General features: G+C 38.1%; 1 protein-coding gene across 3 annotated transcripts; it reads left to right on the top strand.

Annotated features, from left to right (window-relative positions):
• On the top strand, positions 1–20077 carry IFI44 (interferon induced protein 44). 3 transcript variants are annotated; one of them, XM_027536795.1, is made up of 9 exons: positions 2–115; positions 353–804; positions 3330–3366; positions 4281–4476; positions 4648–4794; positions 11097–11268; positions 12511–12611; positions 14676–14850; positions 19714–20077. In XM_027536795.1, the coding sequence occupies exons 2-9, from the start codon at positions 363–365 to the stop codon at positions 19791–19793; spliced, it is 1350 nt and encodes a 449-aa protein (XP_027392596.1). In that variant the 5' UTR covers positions 2–115; positions 353–362; the 3' UTR covers positions 19794–20077. The 3 variants fall into 3 exon arrangements, with proteins under 3 accessions (XP_027392599.1, XP_027392596.1, XP_027392598.1); XM_027536797.1 differs by having other exon boundaries at positions 4–115; positions 19607–20077; XM_027536798.1 differs by lacking the exon at positions 14676–14850 and having other exon boundaries at positions 1–115; positions 19607–20077.
• Positions 20078–25650: the final 5573 nt, after the last annotated feature.

The following is a 25650-nucleotide window of genomic DNA, read 5'->3' as shown; positions in this document are numbered from 1 at the left end:
CTTCTCTAAAGCCTCAAGGTTGTTGGGAAAGTTTTTGCTCTCACTTTGTGCCTGCCTAGCTGTCAGACAGAGCAGCTACCCTCAGCTTCAGCCCTTGAAGAGATCCTCCACACAGGTAAATGGCCTTCCACTTTTTCTAGCCTCTTGCAAACGGTAGTCTTTTTTTTTTTTTAATTAAAAAAGAAATCATTTAGAATAAAAAACTAGCTAATGACTTTTCTTGCTATTTATTCACCCTCTGTTTACATATTTCATTTGTAATGCAAAGTAAATTAAGAAGCATTAATGCAAATGTTTTTGGCAGTGCAAAAATTTCAATATTTAATGGAAAATGTATTTGATTTTCCACCAGATTGAGAAGTATGGAAGTGGCAACTCGTTTGACATGGATGCAAGAAAAAAAGCTGCAAAATTACTTTGGAGAAAAGCAGTTTAGCCTTCTCTATAAGGCCAGTGTCCATGGATTTTCTACTGATAGGTTGCTTCAGATATGCTCTAAACAAGGACCTACTCTAACAGTGATTTACAGTGAAGATCAGATTGTTGGGGCATATATGCAAAAGGACTATGGGGAAGGAAACTATTTAATCGCTGTTTTTGTCTTTCAAGAGACTACAATTACAGAATGCAAAGTAGGACCATTTAAACTACCTATGTTGTTTGATAAAAACGTTGATGGAAATCTTGAAGTCAGTATACATCTAAAGGAAAAAACAATGTATTTTAATATAAATGCAATGGAAAAACTTGGACTATCTCAAATTTATATTTCCTTCCAAGACTGTGAAGTTTTTCGATGTGAAGGTAGGTTTAACCAGATAACCCTTCACATATGGAGGATTCTAGCTGACCCATTCCTGTAAGGACCAATAATTTTTTATATTTGTTCTTATCTTCAGGAAGCCCAGGCTGAAAACTGGCCCAAATTGTTTTCTACAACACAAACATGGTCAGAAATTGCATATGCAGAGTTCTCTGGAGTGTGGGGAAGGGGTAGGGAGGAGGAGATAATGTGGAAGGAAGTGAGAGAGAGAGAGAACAGAAAGCAAACTTGAAGACTGTGAGACTGTTAGAAAGAAACCAGAGCTTGAACTTCTCTTGGTTGGTAGTCAATGCTTTCTGCTGCAATTTCGTATTATATCCATCATATCAAAAGAACAAAGTTAGTTTGCCCATTGTTTTACTAAAGACATAAATTGTTTCTTGTATTTGCTGTTACAACCAATGCTCCTGTATTATCTGTATGCATATAAGTACACAAAAATACTTCTTTATGGTAATGTCCTGATAGTGGAGTTGCTGTTTCAGAATTATGTGCATTTGGATAGATACCTTTGCATTTGGATAGATACCTTCCAAAAGCTTCAGTTGTCTGTGCTACCCACAAAAGCGTTGTAGAAATGCCTGTTTATGTGTCAGATACTGCCCCGGACTCTAGAATAATACTATGCTGCCTTTTAGCCTTTAGCTAGTTATATGTCAATATATCAATTTGTAATATAGAAATGGCTTCCAGGTGGATCAGTGATAAAGTATCTGCCTGTTAATACAGGGGATGAAGGAGACTTGGGTTGGATCCCTAGGTCAGGAAGATCCTCTGGAAAAGGAAATGGCAACCCACTCCAGTATTCCCATGGATAGAGAAGCCTGGCGGGCTACAGTCCATGGGGGTCACAAAGAATTTAACTTGACTGAAGTAACTTAGCACATAATTCTTAGCCAGGAACATACTGTTAAAGATATTCAAGAGAAAAATACCATCCTTGTAGCAAATATCACTAGTTTATTTCCCAGGAGACAAGACTACCAGCATATTTATAAGAAAATTAGACCTAGTTACTTTTTTTCTTTCCCTGGTAAAGAGAGTGAATGTATCCTAGGTCAGTTGTTTTAACTTCTACCTCCCTAATGATCCATCCATAGTATTATATATAGTAGTAATTTTCTCCTTTTTATTTTCCTATAATATTCATTGTAATGATTCCATCACACCATAAAAAAGATCAAGTCACTTTTGGTGACCATTTGGGTTTTCCAGTTTGGGGCTAGTACAAATAATATTGCTATAAATATTCTTGTATGTCTTTTGGTTCATGTATATATATAATTTTTTTTGAAGAATATAAGTATGAAATTGCTGGGTCATCAGGTATGTGTATATTCAGTTTCAGTAGATACTGATAAAGTTTTCCAACATTGTCATACCCATTTTCATTACCACAAGCAGTGTATGAGACTTTCTGTCTCTCTAAAACTTTCCCCAAATCTTTTATTACTGATTTTGCAATTTGTAGCCATTCTGGTCGGAGAAGGCAATGGCACCCCACTCCAGTACTCTTGCCTGGAAAATCCCATGGATGGAGGAGCCTAGAAGGCTGCAGTCCATGGGATCGCTGAGGGTCAGACACGACTGAGCAACTTCACTTTCACTTTTCACTTTCATGCATTGGAGAGGGAAATAGCAACCCACTCCAGTGTTCTTGCCTGGAGAATCCCAGGGACGGGGGAGCCCGGTGGGCTGCCGTCTCTGGGGTCGCACGGAGTCGGACACGACTGAAGCGACTTAGCAGCAGCAGCAGCAACAGCAGCAGCATAAATGTTCCACACAGTATTATTCTTTTGTTATTTAGAGTTACCAGCATCATTACACCTAATCCTTTCAGTTTTAAATCCACCAAAAAAGAGTAACCCTTTCCTAGAAACAAAAGAATGCTGAGCCTGAGTCTCACTGGTTCAGTGAAGACCTAAGTCTGCCCTTGAATCCTTTACTGTGCTCTCATTGTTTATGCACAAGTACTACATTCCTTTTTGCACCAAGAAGAAAATCAATTGGATTGGAATTTCTAAGCGGCCCAACAGTTAACAGTAGGTTTTAGAGAAAATCCGGTGCCTGTGGTTTTTTTATTTGTGTGTCTTTGTACATTATCCCCTTCAGATCTATTGGATTTATGGAGGAGAAGATATTTTAGAGTATTTCAAATCTTTCCCTAGCCTGTCTATGCCTCTAGGCCTTGCTTCTGATCAGAGAGGCCCCAGCTCGTATCTCTTGTGTTGGAGTGGGTCACACACTATTGCTAAATAATTTGGTGAGAAAAGATATTGCAGTGCCCACCAGCTCTGAACTCCAGAGTCCAGAGTCCAGCTCTGGACTCTTCAAATGAAATACATTAAGGAGATTTCCTGTAGTTTTCTACTTGCTTTTCACCATACTGTACTGTTCCCGCAGAAAGGCAATTTTTGTATTTTTTTCTAGTGACTTCATTGACATTCATTCAGTTTCAATTATTCAACAACCTGTAATATTCATTATTCTTTGATTATTTCTCTAGATTTATTGGACGAAAGGAAGATGAGTGGACTTACTGAGTAAGTCAATGTTTTAACTTTCTATTATTCTGTTCATTATCTGAGACTTATTCTACTATCCTTTCCTCCTGTAAGTCTCTTTAGTAATGTCCAACTCTTTGTGACCCTATGGACTGTAGCCCACCAGCCTCCTCTGTCCGTGGGATTCTCCAGGCAAGAATACTGGAGTGAATTGACCATGCCCTCCTCCAGAGGATCTTCCTGATTCAGGGGTTGAACCTGTGTCTCTTATATCTCTTGCATTGGCAGGTGGGTTCTTTACCACTAGCACCACCTGGAAAACCCTATTCTACTATACAGTCTGTCAATAAAATTGGTAGTGTAAATTATAGCATATAATTTGTGCATCATGAAGAACAAACTGTATCTATAATCATAAAATATTTCATAATTTCAATGTTAAAGCAAAAAGATCACTGAGTGGATGAAAGGCATTTCTAATGTTTTTATATACTTAAAGGGAAATTATTATTTGCCTGAATGTCTATATTTTTGCTAGAATTCTTAGAGCTACAGTTTTAACTATTTCAGGGCAGAGGTGGTTGGCAGGGTGGGAATACTTATGATGAACTTCAAGAACATGTTAGAAACCATCTACTTCTATAAACTTCAAAAGTCACATATTGTGTTGTGGTTTTTGAAGTCTATTATTGATAATTTATCTTCTTGTTTAGCATAATTGATGTTTATTCCAAGATTTATATATACTTAAGTCCAAAAGTCTTTATGTTTGATTGGTTTTAGTTAAAACTGTTATTTTTACTTGTAGGATTTGAGATAAGATAGTTTCATGTCTTCTTATACAAGTTGCTAGTTAGAAATAAATAATAACGTATAAGAAGAAAAGAGACTGAATTCTAGGAAAATTTATGGTAGAGTCTTAGTCAACTGTTAAACTTGTCTTATCTAAACAGGCTCAAGGAGAGCTTATTGTGTGCTATCAGAAATTACATACCATATGGAGGCCTGGTTCACAAAGTTCGCATTCTGCTTCTGGGTCCAGTTGGAGCTGGGAAATCTAGCTTTTTCAACTCAGTGAGGTCTATTTTCCGAGGCCATGTAACGAACCAGGCTTTGGTGGGTTCTGATCCAACTGGGACATCTGAAAAGGTGAGTCCATGCTAGATCACTCAGCCTTTGCTTTTTTGTTCAAGTTAACTAGATTTGAAATGTCTTTTGCTGATCAATTTCATTACACATAGCATTCATTTCAATTTACAGTGTTTTTTTTTTTTTTTTTTTTTTTAATGAGCTCTTAAAGCTGCTTTTTTCCCTTTGCAGTACAGAACATATTTCATTAAGGATGGGAAAGATAACAACACTCTGCCGTTTATTCTGTGTGACACAATGGGGCTGAGTGAGAAAGAAGGCCTGGACATGGATGACATACCCTATATCTTAGAAGGCCATTTTCCTGACAAATACCAGGTATGATTTAGCTAATTATTGAGAATGTATAATTGATACTTAAAATGTTTATTTTTGCCCACAGTTGACAATATCAGACTCTAGTGCATTGGGATTTACTGTATTAAACTATACTTGTTCATGATCCTTTTCTGCTTTTTGATATTTTATTTTATAAAGAATTAAAACATCCAAGGGGCTTCCCAGATGGCGCTAATGGTAAAGAACTAGTCTGCTAATGCAGGAAACTCAAGAGACCTGGGTTCTATCCCTGGGTCGGGAAGATTCATTGGAGAAGGGCATGGCAACCCACTCCAGTATTCTTGCCTGGAGAATCCCACGGACAGAGGATACAGTCCATATGGTCACGAAGAGTCAGACACAACTGAAGTGACTTAGCACACAAAGCATCCAAAGGATTCTTCTGTCATAGCTGTTATAACAATGAATGCTATTTATGTTCACTTGCTTTTGGTTATGTGAAACAGAAACCTAACTACATCAATATACTCACATGGGTGATTTTTCTTATGTAGCAGGAAGTCTGAATGTAGGCAGTTTTGGGACAGTGTGGCAGGTTATTAATTTTAAGAGTCCTTCTGACTTTTGTTTCTGAGATCCCTCAGCATAAGGCATAATGTTTGCCCTCCCAACCCCACATTCATATGTTGAAGGCTTAATCCATATTGTGCTGAGGTTTGAGGGTAGAGAATTTTGGAGGTGATTAGATCATGACAGTGAAGCCCTCATAAATGCAATTAGTATCCTTGTAAGAAAGGACACAAGAGATGACCTCTCTAGAAGCCATATGAGGACACAGCAAGAAGGTGGCTCTCACCACACACCAAATCTACTAGCATTTTGATCTTGGATTTCCTAGCTTCCAGAACTATGGGAAATAAAAGTTTTTCTCTGTAACCTGTGACAGCAGGCCAGGATGACTAAGACACGTGGTTTTAATCTTTGTGTTCTCAAGATGATCATGCTAAGCACTGTCAATATTCCAGGCAAGAAAAAGGAAAAGATTAAAGAGAAGAACTACTTCAGTCAGCCTTTAAAAAAAAAGTTCCCATTCCTTTTTATAAATATTTAGATAATTAAGTTAATTATCAGTTCATCTTGTTCCAAATGAATAGTCAAATGTGCCAACATCTTTCATTGAATGTATTTGCATATTTTTCATTCTAAATATATATATTAATTTTTATTCCATAGTTTGTCCTATTAATATATATTTAAATTCCATTGTGATATCATTTTTGTTATATTGTCTAATTGTTTTAATTTCCATGGCAATAAATTGTGTCTTGATAACTCACTGGATACATCATTCATTATTCATTTCTCACAGGTTTTTGACTATTTCATACATACAATTTTTCAGATGAACTTGTTTGTACTTTATTTGGTTGTTTCTGTGTTTGATTTGTTGGTGCTTTGATTGGGATGAAGTGAAAATTTTATATTACATGTTGATATACATCTATGCACATCCAGTATTTTTATCCAGAAACAGAAAATACTTTATTTTTAAATTCATGCAAGATTCTTTCATTCTTTAGTGTCAAGTTATCTTATAGAGGTAGCTAAGTTTATTTTAAAATATCCTTTAAAAGAAATATTTGTTATAGAGAACGTTAAACCTATGTAAAAGTGGATAAAACTATTTAACAAATTTTCATTTACATAGCTTCAACAATTTTTTATTTATATCCAATCTTGATTCATCTATGTCTATCCACATTCTTCTCTCCTGTATTATTTGGAAGAAAATATGAGACGTCATAACATTTCACCCATAAATGGATATGCCTTTAAATATATGTTGCTGTTGTTGTTGTTCATTTGATAAGTTGTGTCTCATGCTCTGGGACCTCATGGACTGCAACACGCCAGGCTTCCTTGTCCTTCACTATCCCCTGGAGTTTGCTCAAACTCATGTCTATCGAGTCAGTGATGCCATCCAACCATCTCATCCTCTGTTGTCCCCATCTCCTCCTGCCCTCAATCTTTCCTAGCATCAGAATCTTTTCCAATGAATCAGTTCTTTGCATCAGGTAGCCAAAGTATTGAAGCTTCAGCTTCAACACTGGTCCTTCCATATAAATATTCAGGGTTTATTTCCTTTAGCATTGACTGGTTTGATCTCCTTGCAGTCCAAGGCACTCTTGGAAGTCTTCTCCAGCACCACAAATTGAAAGCATCAATTCTTCAGCACTCCCCCTTCTTTATCGTCCAACTCTTACATGCATACATGACTACTGGAAAAACCATGGCTTTGACTATATGAGTGTCAAAAAAAGTAATGTTTTTCCTTTTTAATATGCTGTCTAGGTTTGTCATAGTTTTCCTTATAAGGAGCAAGTGTCTTTTAATTTCATGGCTGCAGTCACTGTCCACAGTGATCTGGAGCCAAAGGAAAAAAAAACATGTAACTGCTTCTATTTTCGCCCCCCTTCTGTTTGTTATGAAGTGATGGGACCGAATGCCATGATCTTAGTTTTTGACTGTTGAGTTTTAAGCCAGCTTTTTCACTCTCCTCTTTCATCCTCAAGAGGCTCTTTAGTTCCTCTTTACTTTCTGCCCTTAGAGCGTTGTCATCTGCATATCTGAGGTTGTTGATATTTCTCCTGGCAATCTTGATTCCATCTTTGTGATTCATCTAGTGTGGCATTTGCATAATGTACTCAGCATAGACGTTAAATAAGCAGGGTGATAATATACACCCTTTATGTTCTTGTTTCCCAATTTTGAACCAGCCCGTTGTTCAATGTCTGACATGCATACAGGTTACTCAGGAGACAGGTAAGGTGGTCTGGTATTCCCATCTCTTTAAGAATTTTCCACAGTTTGTTGTGATCCACACAGTCAAAGGCTTTAGCATAATCAGTGACACAGAAGTAGATATTTTTCTGGAATTCCCTTTCTTTCTCTATGATTTAACGAATGTTGGCAATTTGATCCCTGGTTCCTCTGCCTTTTCTAATCTAGCTTGTGTATCTGGTTCACCTACTGCTGAAGCCTAGCTTGAAGGATTTTGAGCATTACCTTGCTAGCATGTGAAATAAGTGCAACTGTACAGGAATCTGAACGTTCTTTGGCATTGCCTTTCTTTGGAATTGGAACGAAAACTGACCTTTTCCAGTCCTGTGGCCACTGCTGAGTTTTCCAAATTTGCTGACATATTGAATGTTGCACTTTAACAGCGTCATCTTTTAGGATTTGAAATAACAGCTGGAATTCCATCACCTCCACTAGCTTTGTCCATAGTAATGTTCCCTAAGGCCTACTTGACTGCACATTCCAAGATGTCTGACTGTAGGTGAGTGACCACACTGTCGTGATTATCTGGGTCATTAAGACCTTTTTGGTATAGTTCTTCTGTGAACTCTTCCCACATCTTCTTAATCTCTTCTGCTTCTGTTAGGTACTACCATTTCTGTCCTTTATCACATCCATCCTTGCATGAATTGTTCCCTTGATCACTCCAATGTTCTCGAAGAGATCTCTAGTCTTCCTGGTGGCTCAGATGGTAAAGAATCTGCCTGCAATGCAGGAGACCCAGGTTTGATCTCTGGGTGAGAAAGACCTCCTGGAGGAGGGAATGGCTACTCTTCCCAGTATTCTTGCCTAGAAAATTCCATGCACAGAGGAGCCTAGCAGGCTACAGTCCATGGGGTTCCCAAGAGTTGGACATGACTGAGAGACTAATACTTTCACTTTTATTTGAATATATATATATTTTAAATTTATTATTAAAATATATATTTAATTTATATTTAACATGTCAAATGTTTTATATATGTATGTATATATGCATATATATATACACTCATGGCACATATGTGTCTTTTGTTAAATATAGCCATTATAGGCTTATCACATCTAAAAGTTATACTTGTTCTTAATTTGCAAACTATTACCCATTTCTCTTTATCATGCATCTTTTTTTGACAATTTGTTAGAAACATTATTCAAATAAATCTCTCCAGCCTCTTTTAGTCTGTATGTTCTGCCTCTATATCTTCTGGTATTCTTCTTCGAAATTAATTTTTTAAGAAATCTAGTTGTTTGTTCTCTAGACTAACCTATAGTATGAACTTTGCTGTTTGTTTCAATTGATGTGGGTTTCCAAAACCATGGGAAAAATTCCAAAACCATGCCTGGGGCATGTTTAAATTCAGCTTGTACTTCATAGGTGGTGTTGTGTTCTTTCATGAAGAGGCATACAACTTTGGGTTTTCTCATTTTTATAATATAAGGTAGCCATTGGTGTTCAATGTCTAGATCCTTTACTGCAGTGTGAAAATAGTGATATTCTCTTTCTGTCACTACTTCATTTCACATATGAAAAAGAAGCTTCCCCTCTTCTATTACTAGATTATTTAGTGGTAGAGCTTGTATAGGAAAGGTAGAAATGTATGCTCCATTTTTTCTCTTTTTCACAAACTTTTGAAACAATAAGTTAATTCTTTGTATCTGCCAACAATTACCATTTATTATTTTATTATCCATATGAACTCATGAATTGAATATACTTGATATGCCTCTATTTACTATGTTTTTCTCCATTTTGATGCCAAATGTACCATTTTTGACAAGTGGAGACCTCTACATTTTGGATACTGAGTGGTTTTTTTTTTTTTGATAGAAACCTTAAAAATCTTCTATATTTCTTATTTATGATATACTAGATATTCAAGCCACATTGTACATATTTCCAGTTCTAGATTTTAAAACAATGATTTCTCTAAGGAGTCTTTGCTTGGGTCATTAGAACTGTTGATTGCTTCTTAGTTGGCCACTGGTTCTTGCCCTTTTCTGTAGACAGGGCTAAGATACACACACATACATATATAATATATGTGCTTATGATAAAATATAGTATGAATTTATGAAGAAACTTTCCATTCAAACTCAGGGCTAGAGAATTTTTACTTAATCTCTTCTATCTTACATAATCCTAAAGGAAATTAACTCTGAATATTCATAGGGAGGGCTGATACTGAAGCTGAAGTGCTAAAACTTTGACCATCTAATGTGAAGGGCCTATTCATTGGAAAAGACTCTGATACTGGGAAAGATTGAGGGTAGGAGGAGAAGGGGGGTTGACAGAGGATGAGATGGTTGGATGGCATCATTGACTCAATGGACATGAGTTTGAGCAAACTCAGGTAGATAGTGAAGGACAAGAAAGCCTGGTGTGCTGCAGTCTGTGGGGTTGCAAAGAGTCGTATATGACTTAGCCACTGAACAACAATCTTACATTTGTATCTCATTTTTCCCAAGCAGAGAATCCCTATTCTCAAGTGCATCAGAGGTGGCAGAATATCATGTCACCACTCATTTGCTTTATTGCACATAATATTCACTGTGGTCTCAGAGCAAAATTCCTATTACTACTATGAACAATCTAATCATGATCATATTTAATACCAACATAATATAAGCACTATCAAAGCTGGAAACAATTTATTCTTTTAGCAGATTTTTATTTTCAATTTAGGAAATATGTAGCAGAAATATACAAATGACTATGCTTTCGAGTCAAATTATTTATCTCTGTGTGGTTATGATCCCACTGGATATAAAAGCTTATTTGTTTAAAGTTAAGGATAGCTTTTAAAATTTAGTTTTATATTTATGTTTGTCATCTATACAAGGTCAAATCTAGAAAAGGTGTACTCAAAGAATCCATCTTTTCTCTGAATACATTCGTCCTCTTTTCTTATAAGTACTCATATAAAAATTTATAGTTTATTTGTGGTTTCTCCTTTCTTAGAGAGGTGATAGAATACTATATGTCACTGATGAATCAGATTTTTGCCACTACAAATAGTCCGGAAGTTAATAGCCTTGTATATAGATTACTTTGTATTTTGCCAATATATATATGGGACAGATTCCCAGCATAGGAATTGCTAGTTCAAGAGTAAACACATCCTATTTTGAATCACTTCCCTGCTTGTATTCTGCTGATACCAGATTTCTTTCTGAATGCTTTCACTTCCACCTTTATCCACATTGCTTCTACTATCTCGAATGCTTTCTACCATCTTCTTATTCCCTTTATCAGACTAACTCTCCCCCAGCATTTTAGCTTTCCGAGTATATGACCCTTCCTCATAGAAGCTTTACCTGATCATGTGAAAGGACAGCTTTCTAATTGCATAACAACTGTCTTCTCTACCAGATTGTTAGCCCTTTAATGTTAGAGACATGCCTGTGTTGTTCAGTTTCAGTCACTTGAACTGTGCTTGGTGCAGAGTGTGTGCTTATAAATACTCATTGAATTAATATATTGCTTTATGTTTACTTGACAGTTTAATTCCTTAAAACTAAGGCCAAAAGGCATTGGTAACCATACAGTCTGCCCATTGCTGAAGGACAGAATTCATTGTGTGGCATTTGTGTTCAGTGCCAACTCTGTTGGACAGCTCTCCCATGAGATGGTGGAAAAGATCAAAAGAATTCGAAGGGAGTTGATTAAGTCTGGTGAGTCTCTTTCCACTTTACTTCTAAGGGAAATGATTATATTGTTGGGTGGTTTGGGGACAGAATGAAGAACTTAAGAAATTGCATATGTGAACTTGTGTGTGCTAAGTCGCTTCAGTTGTGTCTGACTCCTTGAGAGTCTATGGACTGTAGCCCACTAGGTTCCTCTTTTCATGGGATTCTCCAGGCAAGAATACTGGAGTGGGTTGTCATTCCCTCCCCTAGGGGATCTTCTCAACCCAGGGGTTGAACCCACGTCTCTTATGTCTCCTTCATTGGCAGGCAGGTTCTTTACTACTAGCACCACCTGGGAAGCCCTCATAGGTGAATATTCCCCTGGCTAATCAGTGTGATTCAATCAAATTAATCCCTCACAAACTGAGTGACTTTGTGCCTCAATTTTCTGATCTATAAAATTGTAGTATAATCATAGAGCCTACCTCAGAGATTTATTACAAAGATTAAACAAATCAATATAGATGAAGACATTACTATAATCCTCACTGCCTGCTACCTTGGCATTCTAGCATGTGTTTATTTACCAAGAATCCTAAATTCCCCCTTGTTTCTTAAAGGATTAGAAAGTGGAAAAGAACATTTCAGTAAGAGAAAGATGTAGGAAAGTAAGATGTTGAATAGGGAGAGGTAGCATCAAAGCTTTGGAGAAGGTAAATAGGATTAGGGAATTAGGGTGCCTTAATAGTTTTTCTAGGCTCTGTTATTCATTCTGTTTGCACATGAGACAATTTGTCACAACTTTGATTAAGTTAGAAGCAGGAATGATTGATTTACTTGTTCACTGAAATTTAAAAGCTTTCAAGGGTGGTGTGCAGGGAGGTGATTGCTAAAATCCCATCTTCTTCTTGAGGCATCTTTCCCCCCATCTTGTGTGTTAGAGTTCTTTTGGTTTTCTCTAATCTCCATAAAAACACAAATGTTTGGATAGGATGTAGAATCAATCAATAATGCTATAGCACACATTATAGTTACCTCTTCCAAGAGGTGGTTTCTTTTGAAGTCTTGTCTTTTCCCATAGGAGGCAATGAAGGATATTTCCTCTGTTAGACGAATTTCAAGTATGAATGAGTAGTTAAGGGGGCCTTTTTTTGTGGGGGATTCAGAACCTTCTCAAGTCTCTGAAATTGCTCCATAGATAGCATATTGCATAATTGATAGCTGATTAAATGAAAAATATTGGTGTTGTCTTTAATAATGAAAATAATTTGGATCTTTTTGGCATAGATGTGGTCCATGTGGTGTTGCTCACGCATGTGGATACCTTGGATCTGATTACAAAAGGTGACCTCATAGACGTATACAAATGTGTGCCTGTGAAACTTCAGGTAATGGGTGATGCAATTTGCAAACACATTTTCTGGGGTATTATGTCACTCTAATCACATATTACTGTGTATAAAAATAAAAACAAACACCTACTGAGTTTAAGAAGAATTAAAACAATTGCTTGAGATAACTCAGGCTCATTTTCCAATTTTTAAAAATTAAATATATATTTATCTTTACACTGACACAGATATTTCCATTCACTACAATTTAATTCAGTTAGGTTCTATTCAACTTATATAAATTACCTTGATGATCAAGCAAATATGATAGTCTCCAATCAAATACACAGATAATAAAAATAATTTCCCTGCACTAAAAAGCATATAATTTTGTAGGAAGAGGTAAAGAGACTGGGGGATGTGGTAGGATAAGAAGAAATTGACAAAAGGATATGATGTGATTGAGTGTGATAAACAGAAATGATTAAAAATAAAATGTTTTGAAAGTTTAGAGAAGGGAAATTAGTGCATTAAAAGGGAGGGGGATGATTTCATTACTGGGGTGGGACTGAGGAGGAGCATTTCAAGAAGTGAAGGGACCAAAAGGGGAAAAACTGAGGCCCTGGATAAGTCAATGCATCAATAAGGGAAAAGGTAGTGTGTATGGGAAGCATGGTACTGTTTAGTTTAGGGGAGGGCTGAATCCTTGGAGTGCTAGAGAGAGGAAGTTACATTTGCATGAGATGATTCTATTAATTAGGTGCATTATATGGAATTACAGCAATGTTTTTGAAAGAGCAATGGTATGACCAAAGTTAAGCCAATAAACATCTGCCACCCATGTGCAGAATAGATTGGAGTCGAGGGAACCTGGAGGTGGGAACCATAGTTGGGAGGAAATAAAGATGGTTAATATTTGTTGAGCACTGCTGCTGCTTGGAGGCTTCAGTCATGTCTAACTCTGCGACCCCATGGACTGTAGACTGCTAGGCTCTTCTGTCCATAGGGATTCTCCAGGCAAGAATACTGGAGTTGGTTGTCATGCCCTTCAGGGGATCTTCCTGACCCAGGGATCGAATCCAGGTCTCCTGCATTATAGACATATTCTTTACCACTGAGCCAACAGGGAAGCCCATTGAGCACTAAATATGTGATGTATTTTCTTATTCAATACTTTATAACAACTTTATGAGATGGGCACTGTCATGACCACATTTGATAGATAAGGAAACAGAAGCACACAGAGTAAAGCAATTGCTAGTTTACTGATGGTGCTAGGAGGTGACAGAGTCCTATTTTGAACCTAGGAAGTGTGGTTCCACAAATAAACTAGGCTAAGCCTGAATTAAGCGTAACATTAAATTAGTCTAGTAAAACCGACTTATCCCGAGAATAACCTTTAAAAGGAAACTGAAAGGGAACTTCCCTGGTGCTACGGTGGATTAGAATCCACCTGCCAATGCAGGGAACACGTGTTTGATCCCTGGTCCAGGAAGATCCCACACGTCCTGGAGCAACCAACGCCATGTGCCGCAACTCCTAAGCCTGAGTGCTGTGACTACTGGAGCCTGCGCCCCCTAGAGCCCACACACTGCAACTGCTGAGCCCACGTGCTGCAACTACTGAAGCTCGCGTGCTTAGTGCCTTGCTCTCCAACAAGATAAGCCATTGCAATGAAAAGGCTGCACATTTCAACTAGAGGGTAACCTCCACTCGCTACAACTAGAGAAAGTCTGTGCAAAGCAGCAAAGACCTAGCACAACCAAAAATAAATAAAAATTGAAAAGAAATTTAAAAAGGAAATGATAGAGTTTAATATAAGGTGTTAAAATGCTTGAATTTCAGTGTAGTTTGTATGAAACTATTAGGTACCTTTCACTTCTAATTCATATTTAATCTATTATGTGTATTCTAAATGAAAATTAGCAATGATATTAGAACTTGACTTGTGAAGTTCTTGAAGAAACCCCTTTATGGGGCCAGATCTCTGTCTCTACATTCTCCAACAGCAAAAGCATTGCCAAGTTCTTACTTTATGTTAGTACTTTCATAATTTATATTGACATAAAATTGTATTTTGCACTGTTTTAAGATTTCTGGGCTTTACATTCTCTATTGCAGCTAGAGGCAGTTCACAGAAAACTTGGATTCCCTCTTTCTGACATCTTTGTGGTTAGTAATTATACCTCAGAGTGGGAACTGGAGCCTGTCATAGATGTCCTGATCCTCTCTGCACTGAAAGAGATGCTGCGGGCTGCAGATGACTTCTTAGAGAATTTTCCTCTTGAGAAAACAGGTAGATGTGTTTGATGGTGTAAAAGCGTAAGGTGTCCACTATGTGGCTACTTCCAGTTTGGGTGTATACTGGACCTACCCTACTTCTTCCCCTTCTTGTCTTGTTTTAAAATGAAAATTTGAAATGATTCACCTCTGTCTTAACAGACCAAGCAGTATCCTTTTTCTCTTTTGTCAAAGTGGGCGTTGCTGCTTGGGACTCAAAAAGGGATTGACTCAGCATTGTTTCTGATCAGATGTGATCTTTGATTATTAGTCCTTCATTGGAGCTTTATACTTATGCCTGTTTTTTGACTTGACTTTTCAATGGCTTTCCCTCATCAGAGCCTGTCTTAATGCAGTGTAATCAGTTCTGGGTAGAGGTGGCTGCTTTTCCTGTTTATGACTTCAGATTTTAGTATTATGTGTATTTCCTGTTATCAACCTGTGTATAGTACATGCTGCACTGTTCCAATCAAAGATAAGGCAGGAGTGTTAGCCTAAACTCAAATCTTATTTCAGTTTGTGAGAAATCAGAGTATCATATTATCTCTGGCTCTCTCCCTTGCAAACTCCTGGGAAACTCTCACATTACTATGTTTGCGGTTCTGACTTTGCCATCCTGGTTTTCCCATTCCTTCTCTTCCTTATGGGGTATGCACTCCCAAAGTCAGGGTTGGCTTAGACCTGCTGTAGCCCAGTGTTTCTTCTTCCTACTGGTTGCTTTTTCCTGCTGCTGCTAAGTCACTTCAGTCCTGTATGACTCTGTGCAACCCTATAGACGGCAGCCCACCAGGCTCCTCCGTCCCTGGGATTCTCCAGGCAAGAATACTGGATTGGGTTGCCATTTCCTTCTCCAATGCAAGAAACTGAAAAGTGAAAGTGAAGTCGCTCAGTCGCGCCCGACTCTTAGCGACCCCATGGACTGCAGCCTACCAGGCTCCTCCACCCATGGGATTTTCCAGGCAAGAGTACTGGAGTGGGTTGCCATTGCCTTCTCCGTGGTTTCCCCTGGATAACCCATTAAGAGTATGTTGTTTTCTTTTACTCAGAGATCAGAAGAAAGAAATAATCAAATGTGAATAAAGAAAATAAGTGAGCATGTTGCATATTAAAGCTTTTAATTTCATCATAGAAGAGTGAAAAGTGTGAAATGAGAAAACATGGGAAAAAAGGAAGCAGTTGAACCTGAGGGGGATATTTTATTTAAATCTAGAATGAAATTACACATACAAAATCATAATACCTATAAAGAGGAGCAGCACAATTTAAATCATTAATTGTATAAAAGACTAATAATTTCTTTAAAAATTATGTTCTGTATCTGTGAAAAATTAAAGTTTCTGCTTGTAAAACTGAAGTCTAACTTGAGTGTGTGCATACGTGTGTGTATGTGGTATGTGTGTGTGATTTTGGAAAAGATTATTCTAATATGACTTGTCAACATCTTCTGACCTTCAGCCGTATTGTCTTAATTTTTGCCTTCTTATGTTATTTCTAAAGTGCTTGATTCTCTTTGGGTCCCTGTTAATGTTGTATTCTTTAACCTAAAGCCATTTTTGTTTGAATATCTGAACACTTCTTCAAAGATGTAGCAAATTAATATTACATAGAGATTTCAGTTCATGTAGCAATGAAAATTAAAGAGCTATAACTATATACAGTAGTATCGATAAATATTAAAAGTATACTATTGACCAAAAGGAGAAAGATATGAATGAATCTATACATGATGAATAGATTTATATAAATCTCACAGAAGTGCTAAGTAAAACAAAGGGAATGATAATCTTAAAAATGATGGTCATAAAAATGAAGATGGTGATTTTATTTCAAGTGGAGAGGGGCTCTATGTAATATACTGTAATTTATTATCTGTTCTATTAATACTATTCATAGGCCTGGGGATTATCTCCAATTTGGGACTGTTATGAATAATGCTACTTTAAAGATTCTTATACACATCTTTTGAGGCACATATAAAAATTGTCCCTGAGATGTATAACTGAGAAATTTCTAGCTCATTGGGTCTGTCTACATATCTTCAACTTTATTGGAAACAATCCAAGTGTCTATTGACAGGTGAATAAGTAAAAATATGTGGTATATCCATGCAATGGAATACTACTCAGCAATAAAAAGAAGGAAATATTTTTACAGGCAAGTGTAGGAGACAGGAAGAATAAAAGAAAAGCAGGCCCCGGCAAGGGCCGCAAAATAAATTTGTAATTATTGATAAACTGGATGCTATAAGGCATGAGACTCTTGGAACAAGTCCGGAGGGAACAGTTCATCATCTTGAAAACAAGATATGATCCTGCGACCCCAGACTGTTTCTCAACTGGCGTCTCAGAGTCCCATGTTTTACGTATCTGATGGAAAATCTATAGATAAAATATCAGTCTTAGTTACTGATTTGTTATTGGTTACTGTTTCTCAATTACTCAAGGGTTAATGATCATTTTCTTCTTTGGCCCTGAAGGCCACAAGAGTTATAGCTTAACTCCCCGCATATTCTTCCCTTCACGGCTGAAGGCATACTAAAGCTGGCTCGGATTCAGTTTCGGCACCTTCACCTTGGAGCAGTGTTGGCCCCCCGATCCTCGCTTTTCTCTGAATTCTTGTGTCTTGTTTCTCATTCTCTCCCCATGTCGCGCTTTCGGAAACCCTGCTTGTCGAGCTGGTCTCGACAGGCAAAAACATACACAAATCAGGTAGACTATTTTATTTCTTTACCTCCCAAGGTGGAGGGGTGCCGAGGTCCAGCCCCGGCTGATTCAGGGAGTTCGAAGGGAGATGGCATCGACGATTAATTTAAATATTCATCAAAGATATAAAGAGTAATAGAATGAGGATAGCTCAGTAGGAAAATTCAGTGGAGAAAAGAGGCTGAGTAGCTTGGTTTACGCGGAAAATCAATATAACCTGTGACATCAGGTTAGCTCTGACCACGGAGGCTGCAGGCGCCCTCTCGAATAGCGGAAGGTGCCCCAACTTAGGCACCTTCTTGAGTGGGTCTTAGAAGCCCAGGCAAATAAATGGTCATAGAGGACCTCTGCGCTCCAGATGGAGACTCAGGCAGAAATTGAGAAAAAGAATGACAGGGGGAGACCAAGCTTCGGTGAGCAAGGCCCGTAGCTTTATTTTCAACAGGGGCTTTTATACCCTAAGTTGCTCATAGAGGATAATAGGGGATGTGAAATCATGCAAAGTCAGCAGTCTTTGATACTTATCGAAACCAGGGTTTCTTTCCTGCAAATTTATCGTATACAAATGGTTTAGGTGATTTACATCATCTTCTGGCCAGAAGGCCTATTAACATTTTATGACTCTTGACAAAGGTTTGTCAACCGTAAGACTTATTTTCTCTAAGAGTAATTATTTTAAGGTTTGGTGCCATCCTCCGAAGGTGTTAGATAAAATTGCATTCCTGTAGGGCAGAGGTGCAGTGGGTTTACAACAAAGGAAAGAATTTATTGCCTTAAGGGTCTAAAGTTGCTAACACCAAGGCCACTACTTATTTTTTCTACATACCAACTATATTAATTAATACACATTTAAGGATACAATACAGGGGATGTGGAAACTTGGCAGCAAGCATTGGCTCATCAATGAAATCTTTTACTAGTTTTATTCTCACAGTTTCTAACTCTCTGAGAGGCTCTAAGCTATTTAAATATCTTAAGCTTCCCGTGCCTCTCAGGGCGCCTCTCACGGCTTGGAGACTGTAAACAATTGTATGCATAGCTGTAGGAGTCCGGGTAAACTTGTCAGGCGAGTTAGAGAGCTATCTGAGGGGTTTGGATTTAAACACTCCTAATACCCAGGAACTTTATTAACTGGAGCTGTAAGTTAACTCTATCAGAGAGAGTGAGATGGTGGTGGGGGACAGCCCCCAGTAAAGTCAGAGGTGAGAGCACAAGGCAGTAAAGTAGGCAGACTCTGGTTTTTGGGGGTAGATGCTCGAGAATATCCAGGGGGACTCCTGAGGCTCGATCCCGCCTTTGAGAATGCCGAGCCTCCTTCTCATGACCTTTGCCACGGGCGGAGCTCCTCACGCTGGCTCCAGCAGAGGGGGTTTGTGAAGAGTAAGTAGCCACCTGGTGCTTCTGCAGGAGCTAAAAGTGTCCTTTGTTTTGATCAGAATGGTGGTGAAATGGACATTTGCTTTAATAACATTTTTAAGTTGAATATTTGTATTTTATTGTACTTTCCTGCCTGTATTGTATATTCCATACTAACAGAAAAAAATTAATATCATAGAAAACTTTTGGAATTATGCAGAACTGGGTCTAAATCCCTATTATGCTACATAATTTGCAATCTTTTAAAAAATCTTTAATTTCCCATCTTACATAGATATGTCATAAACTCTAAATTAGATAATATATGTAACTAAATCATTAGATAATATATATAATTAGATAATATATACATATAAATAATTAGATAATATATGTAACTATATTAATATGTATGATGTATAATATGTATAATATATATGTAATTAATAACATACGTGAATTAGGTGATATTCATAACTACATTAATCATTAGTGTAGGCACTTAGAAACATAAACCCAGATACTGAAGGACATTGCTAGTCTCATATTACAACAAACCAATAATCAACTATCAATCTCTCTATTGTAAATTTAATTTTATTGTAGTTGAAAATAAACATAAGATTTGGACTTGGTAACTCATAAAAAATGAAAGAGACAAAATTGAATTCAGTTTTTTTTTTCTTTCTTTTTGTTTGTTTGTTTGATATGCAGTTTAAAGAAGGTACACCTTTAGCTTTAGGAGCATACGACGTCTCGGATTCAAAATCTGAAACAGTCAACGGAAACAAACTAAATGTTGGGTCATTTCTGCCCCCTAGTGGTCAATGCTCTAAATGGAGAAGATGCTGCTGCTGCTGCTGCTGCTGCTAAGTCGCTTCAGTCCTGTGTGACCCCATAGACGGCAGCCCGCCACGTGGTGAAGGTCAAATTTGGAAACTCAAATAAAAACTAAGGCTTGTTGAAATGGAAGATGATTTTCTCCTGGTGTTGAATATATGACAGCATTTGGAAATGCTGAGTTCTGTGCTAGAATATTTTTATTCCTGGCGTTATATCAGACATTATTCATGTATGTTTGCAAACTAAGGTATTATTAACATATCCTATTTTAGCATGTTTAAATAGAAATTTGAATGTTAATGCTCAAGGCCTATGGTGATCAATAAACACATAAAATGGGAACTTTTGTCTTTTGCTTTAAAACAATGTTATTCCCAATGACATTACTTTTGGATAATGAGGTTCGAACCCACTTACACATGAGTTAATTTGTGCAGGCAAATTACATTCATGTAGAACAGAAGAAACATTATGCTTCAAGAGTCATGTTCCTTCAATGTGAATTTATATTTGATTTAGTATTATTCAATAGGAAAAAAGAGTCTGCAAATTAGTTACTATAGCACATTGCTCCAAAAACATGACGATGTGCCCTGGTTCCCTACCAATGCTTCTTTCAGAGATTTATGATGAATTCCTTTGCCTACACAGCATTATGTCCAAACTTCTTAGGATATTTTTCCTAATCTGGACATTCTTGATCTCAAACACTAAAACAAGTGCTCCACTGAGTGACTTCCTCTTCCTAACTGTTTTATGCATTGTCCCATCTCCATGCGATTGTTTATACTTTGGGGAAGTTATTTAATTTCTATGTCCCTTGTTTTCTCATCTGGCAAATGGGAATAATTATAGTACCTACCTCAGAGAATTGTTTTGAGGATTAAATAAAAGTATACTTAAAATACTTTTTGAAGTGTCAGAAACACAGTAGACAGTAAATGTTGTTGCTGTTGTTGTTTAGTTGCTAAGTCATGTCCAACACTTTTGTGACCCCAGGAACTGTAGCCTGCTAGGTTCCTCCATCCATGGGATCTCCCAGGCAAGAATACTGGAGCGGGGGTGCCATTTCCTTCTCCAGAGGATCTTCCAGATGCAAGGATTGAGCCCATGTCTCCTGCATTGACAGGCAGATTCTTCACCACTGAGCCACTAGGGAAGCCGAGGCAGTAAACAAATGCCTATTGCTATTCATGTTTCCCTTCTGTAGTATTTCATCTTGTATACCTCTCTACCACCTGCCAATCAGGAATTGATTTCTCTGTCATTTGCATTCTGCTGACTCTTTGTAGACACTGTTCAGGCATTATCACACTATATGTTATTTAGCTACACGGTCATGTATGGGCACACTGCTGTTTGTGGTCAGTTCACTTAGTATAGTTTCTGTGAATAATAGATGGTCAGTAATGTTTGAAGGAATTAAATGAAGTGATTAGAAAACATGTGAAGACTTATGTGGATGTGAACCTGATTCCTGAAAACGTAGCTGAGAATAACATCAAAAAATCTACAGCTGATTCTTGAGCAACACATGTTTAAACTGTGGGTCCACTGATAGTAGATCTTTTTCAGTAAATATACTGGACAAAATTTTGGAGATTTGCACTGCTTTGAAAAAATTACCAATAAACCATGTAGCTTAGAAATGTAAAAAAAGTGAAGAAAAAGTAGGTATGTCATAAATGCATAAAATATATGAATATTCTAGCCTATTTTATCATTTATGGTCATAAAATACATACAAATCTATAATGAAAACTTAAAATTTATCAAAACTTATGCATTAAAACACGTAAAAACCATACTTGGCACCATTCATAGCCGAGAGAAAAGTAAAAAACAATGTAAAAAAGTGTAATGATGCAGTGTTAAATCATAACTGTAAAATTAGCTGCAGTACACACTGTACTACTGTACAGGCAACTCCTGCTGCTGTTTAGGTGAGCTTAGGTGTTGTGAGGGTCTGTGTAAAATGCCACGTGATGCTCATCATCTCCGTATGTGCAGTTCCTCTCTCTAGTAAACTGTGCATCACAGTAGAAAGTGATCTTTTCAGTTCTTGTGTGGTTTTCATCACGTTTAGTTCTATATCATAAACCTTGGCTAACACCATGGGACCCATATGAAGTGCCGCTAGTGAGGTTGGAAGTGCTCCCAAGAAGCAGAGAAAAGTCATGACGGTATTACAAGAGGAAGTTTAATTGCTGGATATGTACCCTAGATGGAGGTCTGCAGCTTCTGTTGCCTGCCATTTCAAGATAAACAAATCCAGCATAAGGACCATTGTAAAAACAAACAAACAAAACAACAACAAAAACAAACCCCAAAAAGGAAATCCATGAAGGCATAACTGCATCTACACTAGCAAGCAGGAAAACTTTGCACTTTTTGCAAAATATCTTTTTATCCTGTATTGAAAATGCAGTTTTTATGCGGGTGCAGGCATATCTATAGACTAATATGTTTCAAAAAAAAGTGAAGTTATTATATGACAATGGAAAGCCAAAGGAAGGTAAAGGATCTAAAGCTGTAGAATTTAACAGCGAAGGATGGTTTGATAATTTTAGAAAGATGTTGGCTTTAAAAATATCAAGATAACAGGAGAGGCAACTTCCACTGACCAAGAGGCAGCAGACAATTTCCTGGAAAGAGTATCTCCAGGAGTTATTAACATTTATTAATACAGAAGGGAAATGTGCACCAGGATTTAAGGCAGGAATGGATAGCCTAGCTCTCCCATTTTGTGTAAATGCAGTCGGGTTTATGATCAGAACTGCCTGTATCTATAAAGCTGCTAACATCTGAGCCTTGACAGAAAAGTATATACACCAGCTGTTAGTCTTCTGGTTGTACAGCAAGAAGTCCCAGACAATGAGAAGTATTTTTCTGGACTGGTTCCATTGATGCTTTGTCCCTGAAGTCAGGAAATACCTCTCCCATAAGGCACTACCTTTTAAAGGTCTTTTGATATTGGACAATGTCCCTGGCCACCCAGAACCTCATGAGTTCAGCACTACAGGTGCTGAAGTGGTCTACTTGCTCCCAAACACAGTGTCTCAGATTCAGATTCCAGATTAGGGCTCCTAGGGACTTTAAAGCTCATTACACATGGTACTCTATGGAAAGGATTGTCAATCCTGTGGAAGAGAACCTCGATGGAAACAACATTATAAGAGTCTGGAAGGATTACACCACTAAAGATGCCATCGTTATTGTAAAAAAACCTGTAAAAACCATAAAGCCTGAAACAATAAGTTCCTGTGGAGAAATTGTTTCCAGATGTTGTGCATGACATCTCAGGATTTATGACAGAGCTCATCAAGGAAATTATGAAAGAGACTGTGGATGTGGCAAAAAAAGATAGGGTGGTGTCTGTGAAGGGTTTCAGAATATGGATCTTGGAGAAATTCAAGAGCTAATAGACACCACACCAGAGGAATTACCAGAAGATGATTGAGTGCTTCTGAACCAGTGCCAGACAACGGAGAAGATGTACAAGAAGCAGTGCCAGAAAAAAAAAAAACAAACAAAAAAAACTAACGTTAGACAAAAGTCAGAAGGGTTCTGACTTTTCAAGACTGCTTTTGCATTCTTTTATAACATGGATGATCCCTTCTATGATTTGGGCACTGAAGTGAATGGTAGGAGGATTCAGTCTGTATAGAAACATTTTGAGAGAAATGAAAAGCGAAGTCAGACAGAAGTTATGATATATTTCCATAGTTACACTAAGTGTGCCTGACCCTCCTGCTGCCCTTTCCACCTCCTCTCCCTCTTTGGTCTCTGCCACTCCTGAGACAGCAAGACCAACCCTCCTCTGCAGCCTACTCAACATGGAAATGGCAAGGATGAAGACCTTTATGATGATTTATTTCCACTTAATGAACAGTAAATAGTCATCATGCTGTACAGTTAATAAACTTATCTGTTGTGTATGTTCATGTAAAAATCAAATAACTGTAGGACAAAAACCATAGGAGATATTTTTGTGTCATCATCATCGTCACCTAAGTGTTCATATTCTGTTAATTCCTCAAAATAATTTTTGTATCAGAGGGCATATTTTGGGGTGACATATCCTGATTTCCTTCTGTTGAAAGAGGAAGCTGCTACCTCTGTACATAGGCAGAGAGGACAATGTGGTGAGATGGTGTTACCAGAACCAAGAAGCCAAAGCTTTCTGGAGGAAACTGTAACCACAGTGGGAGCTTCCTGGTGAGAAGTGAAGCTGCAGAGGGTGGACTGTCCCATGGAAGCTGAAGCCATAAGAAGGACTTAGTTGCTGCTGGAGGTCACACCCAAGGGCGAGAAAGGAGCTGACAGAGCCCCCATCTCTGCACTACAAACTGCCTTCTAGTCTCCAGCTGGCAACTCCCACTGGCCAAACTCAGCCATAAATCAGATGATGTGGAAGCCTGGATGAAACTGCAGGAATGGGCTTGTCTGTGATGTGGAGTGGAATGGGATGCAAGCCTGAGGAACAGATCTGGAGGCAGAAGTGCAGCTGACCCTTCTCTAACTTTTCTTTCCCACAAATTACATTCCTATCTCTGAATTTCTGGTTATTCCTAAACACAGGATGCATATTCATGCCTTTACTACTATTCCTGCAGCACAGAACAAAATCTCTATGCTTTTTATCCTATTAAAATTTAACCAATTGTTCAAAGTCCAACTGGTATACCACACCATTTAAAAACATTTCTCATACTGTCAGTTAAATATTATATTCCATTGGTTCTTTATCTTTGCTTATGCTTCTGTTGCAGCAGTAATTTTTGCCTTACAGTAGGGCTTCCCTAGTGGCTCAGATGGTAAAGAATCTGCCTACAATTCAGGAGACCTGGGTTCAGACTTTGGATCAGGAAGATCCTCTGGAGAAGGGAATGGCAACCTACTCCAGTATTCTTGCCTGGAGAATTCCAGGGACAGAGAAGCCTGGTGGGATACTGTCCATGGGGTCACAAAGAGTCAGACAGGACTGAACAACTAACACACAAAGTGTTTCATGTGTAGGTCCTTTTCTCTCAGTATTGCAAACACATTTGGCTATTGCTATTTCTTTGGAAGGAATGATGCTAAAGCTGAAACTCCAGTACTTTGGCCACCTCATGCGAAAAGTTGACTCATTGGAAAAGACTATGATACTGGGAGGGATTGGGGGCAGGAGGAGAAGGGGATGACAGAGGATGAGATGGCTGGATGGCATCACTGACTCGATGGACGTGAGTCTGAGTGAACTCCGGGTGTTGGTGACGGACAGGGAGGCCTGGCGTGCTGCAATTCATGGGGTCGCAAAGAGTCAGACACGACTGAGTGACTGAACTGAACTGATGAAAAGTTCCCATGGGCTCAACACTTACTTTAGTGCTCAAATTAGTGTGAAAACATTGCCTAATATGGTCTTACCTCTACTTACAGCTCAAGGACCCTGGTATATAGTCTATCTCTTGACACCAGGCAGGACTTCTGTTAACTCAGAAATGGGAGGAAAAGGACTTTCTTCCTGAGGCATGGAGAATTTGAAACTACAATGGATGTCAAGATTTTGTCCTCCCTCTCTCTGGAGAATTCACCATCCTAGGACGGAGGAGCCTGGTAGGCTGCAGTCCATGGACTGAGTGACTTCACTGTCACTTTTCACTTTCATGCATTGGAGAAGGAAATGGCAACCCACTCCAGTGTTCTTGCCTGGAGAATCCCAGGGACAGAGGAGCCTAGTGGGGTGCCATCTATGGGGTTGCACGGAGTTGGACATGACTGAAGCGACTTAGCAGCAGCAGCAGCATAAGTCTAATTTGCTTAGGGGGAAAAGTGCATTGAGTTTCATTTGAAAGATCATTTTCTCCTAAAGACAGAAAGGTTTCTACTTCTTTTTCAAGACAAGCCTGCAGAGGGTGAGATGCTTTTCC

The sequence above is a fragment of the Bos indicus x Bos taurus genome, chromosome 3, assembly GCF_003369695.1.
Source record: "Bos indicus x Bos taurus breed Angus x Brahman F1 hybrid chromosome 3, Bos_hybrid_MaternalHap_v2.0, whole genome shotgun sequence".
Lineage (NCBI taxonomy): Eukaryota > Metazoa > Chordata > Mammalia > Artiodactyla > Bovidae > Bos > Bos indicus x Bos taurus.
The sequence above is the reverse complement of the archived record's forward strand: the minus strand, read 5'-3'. Positions and strand labels throughout refer to the sequence as shown.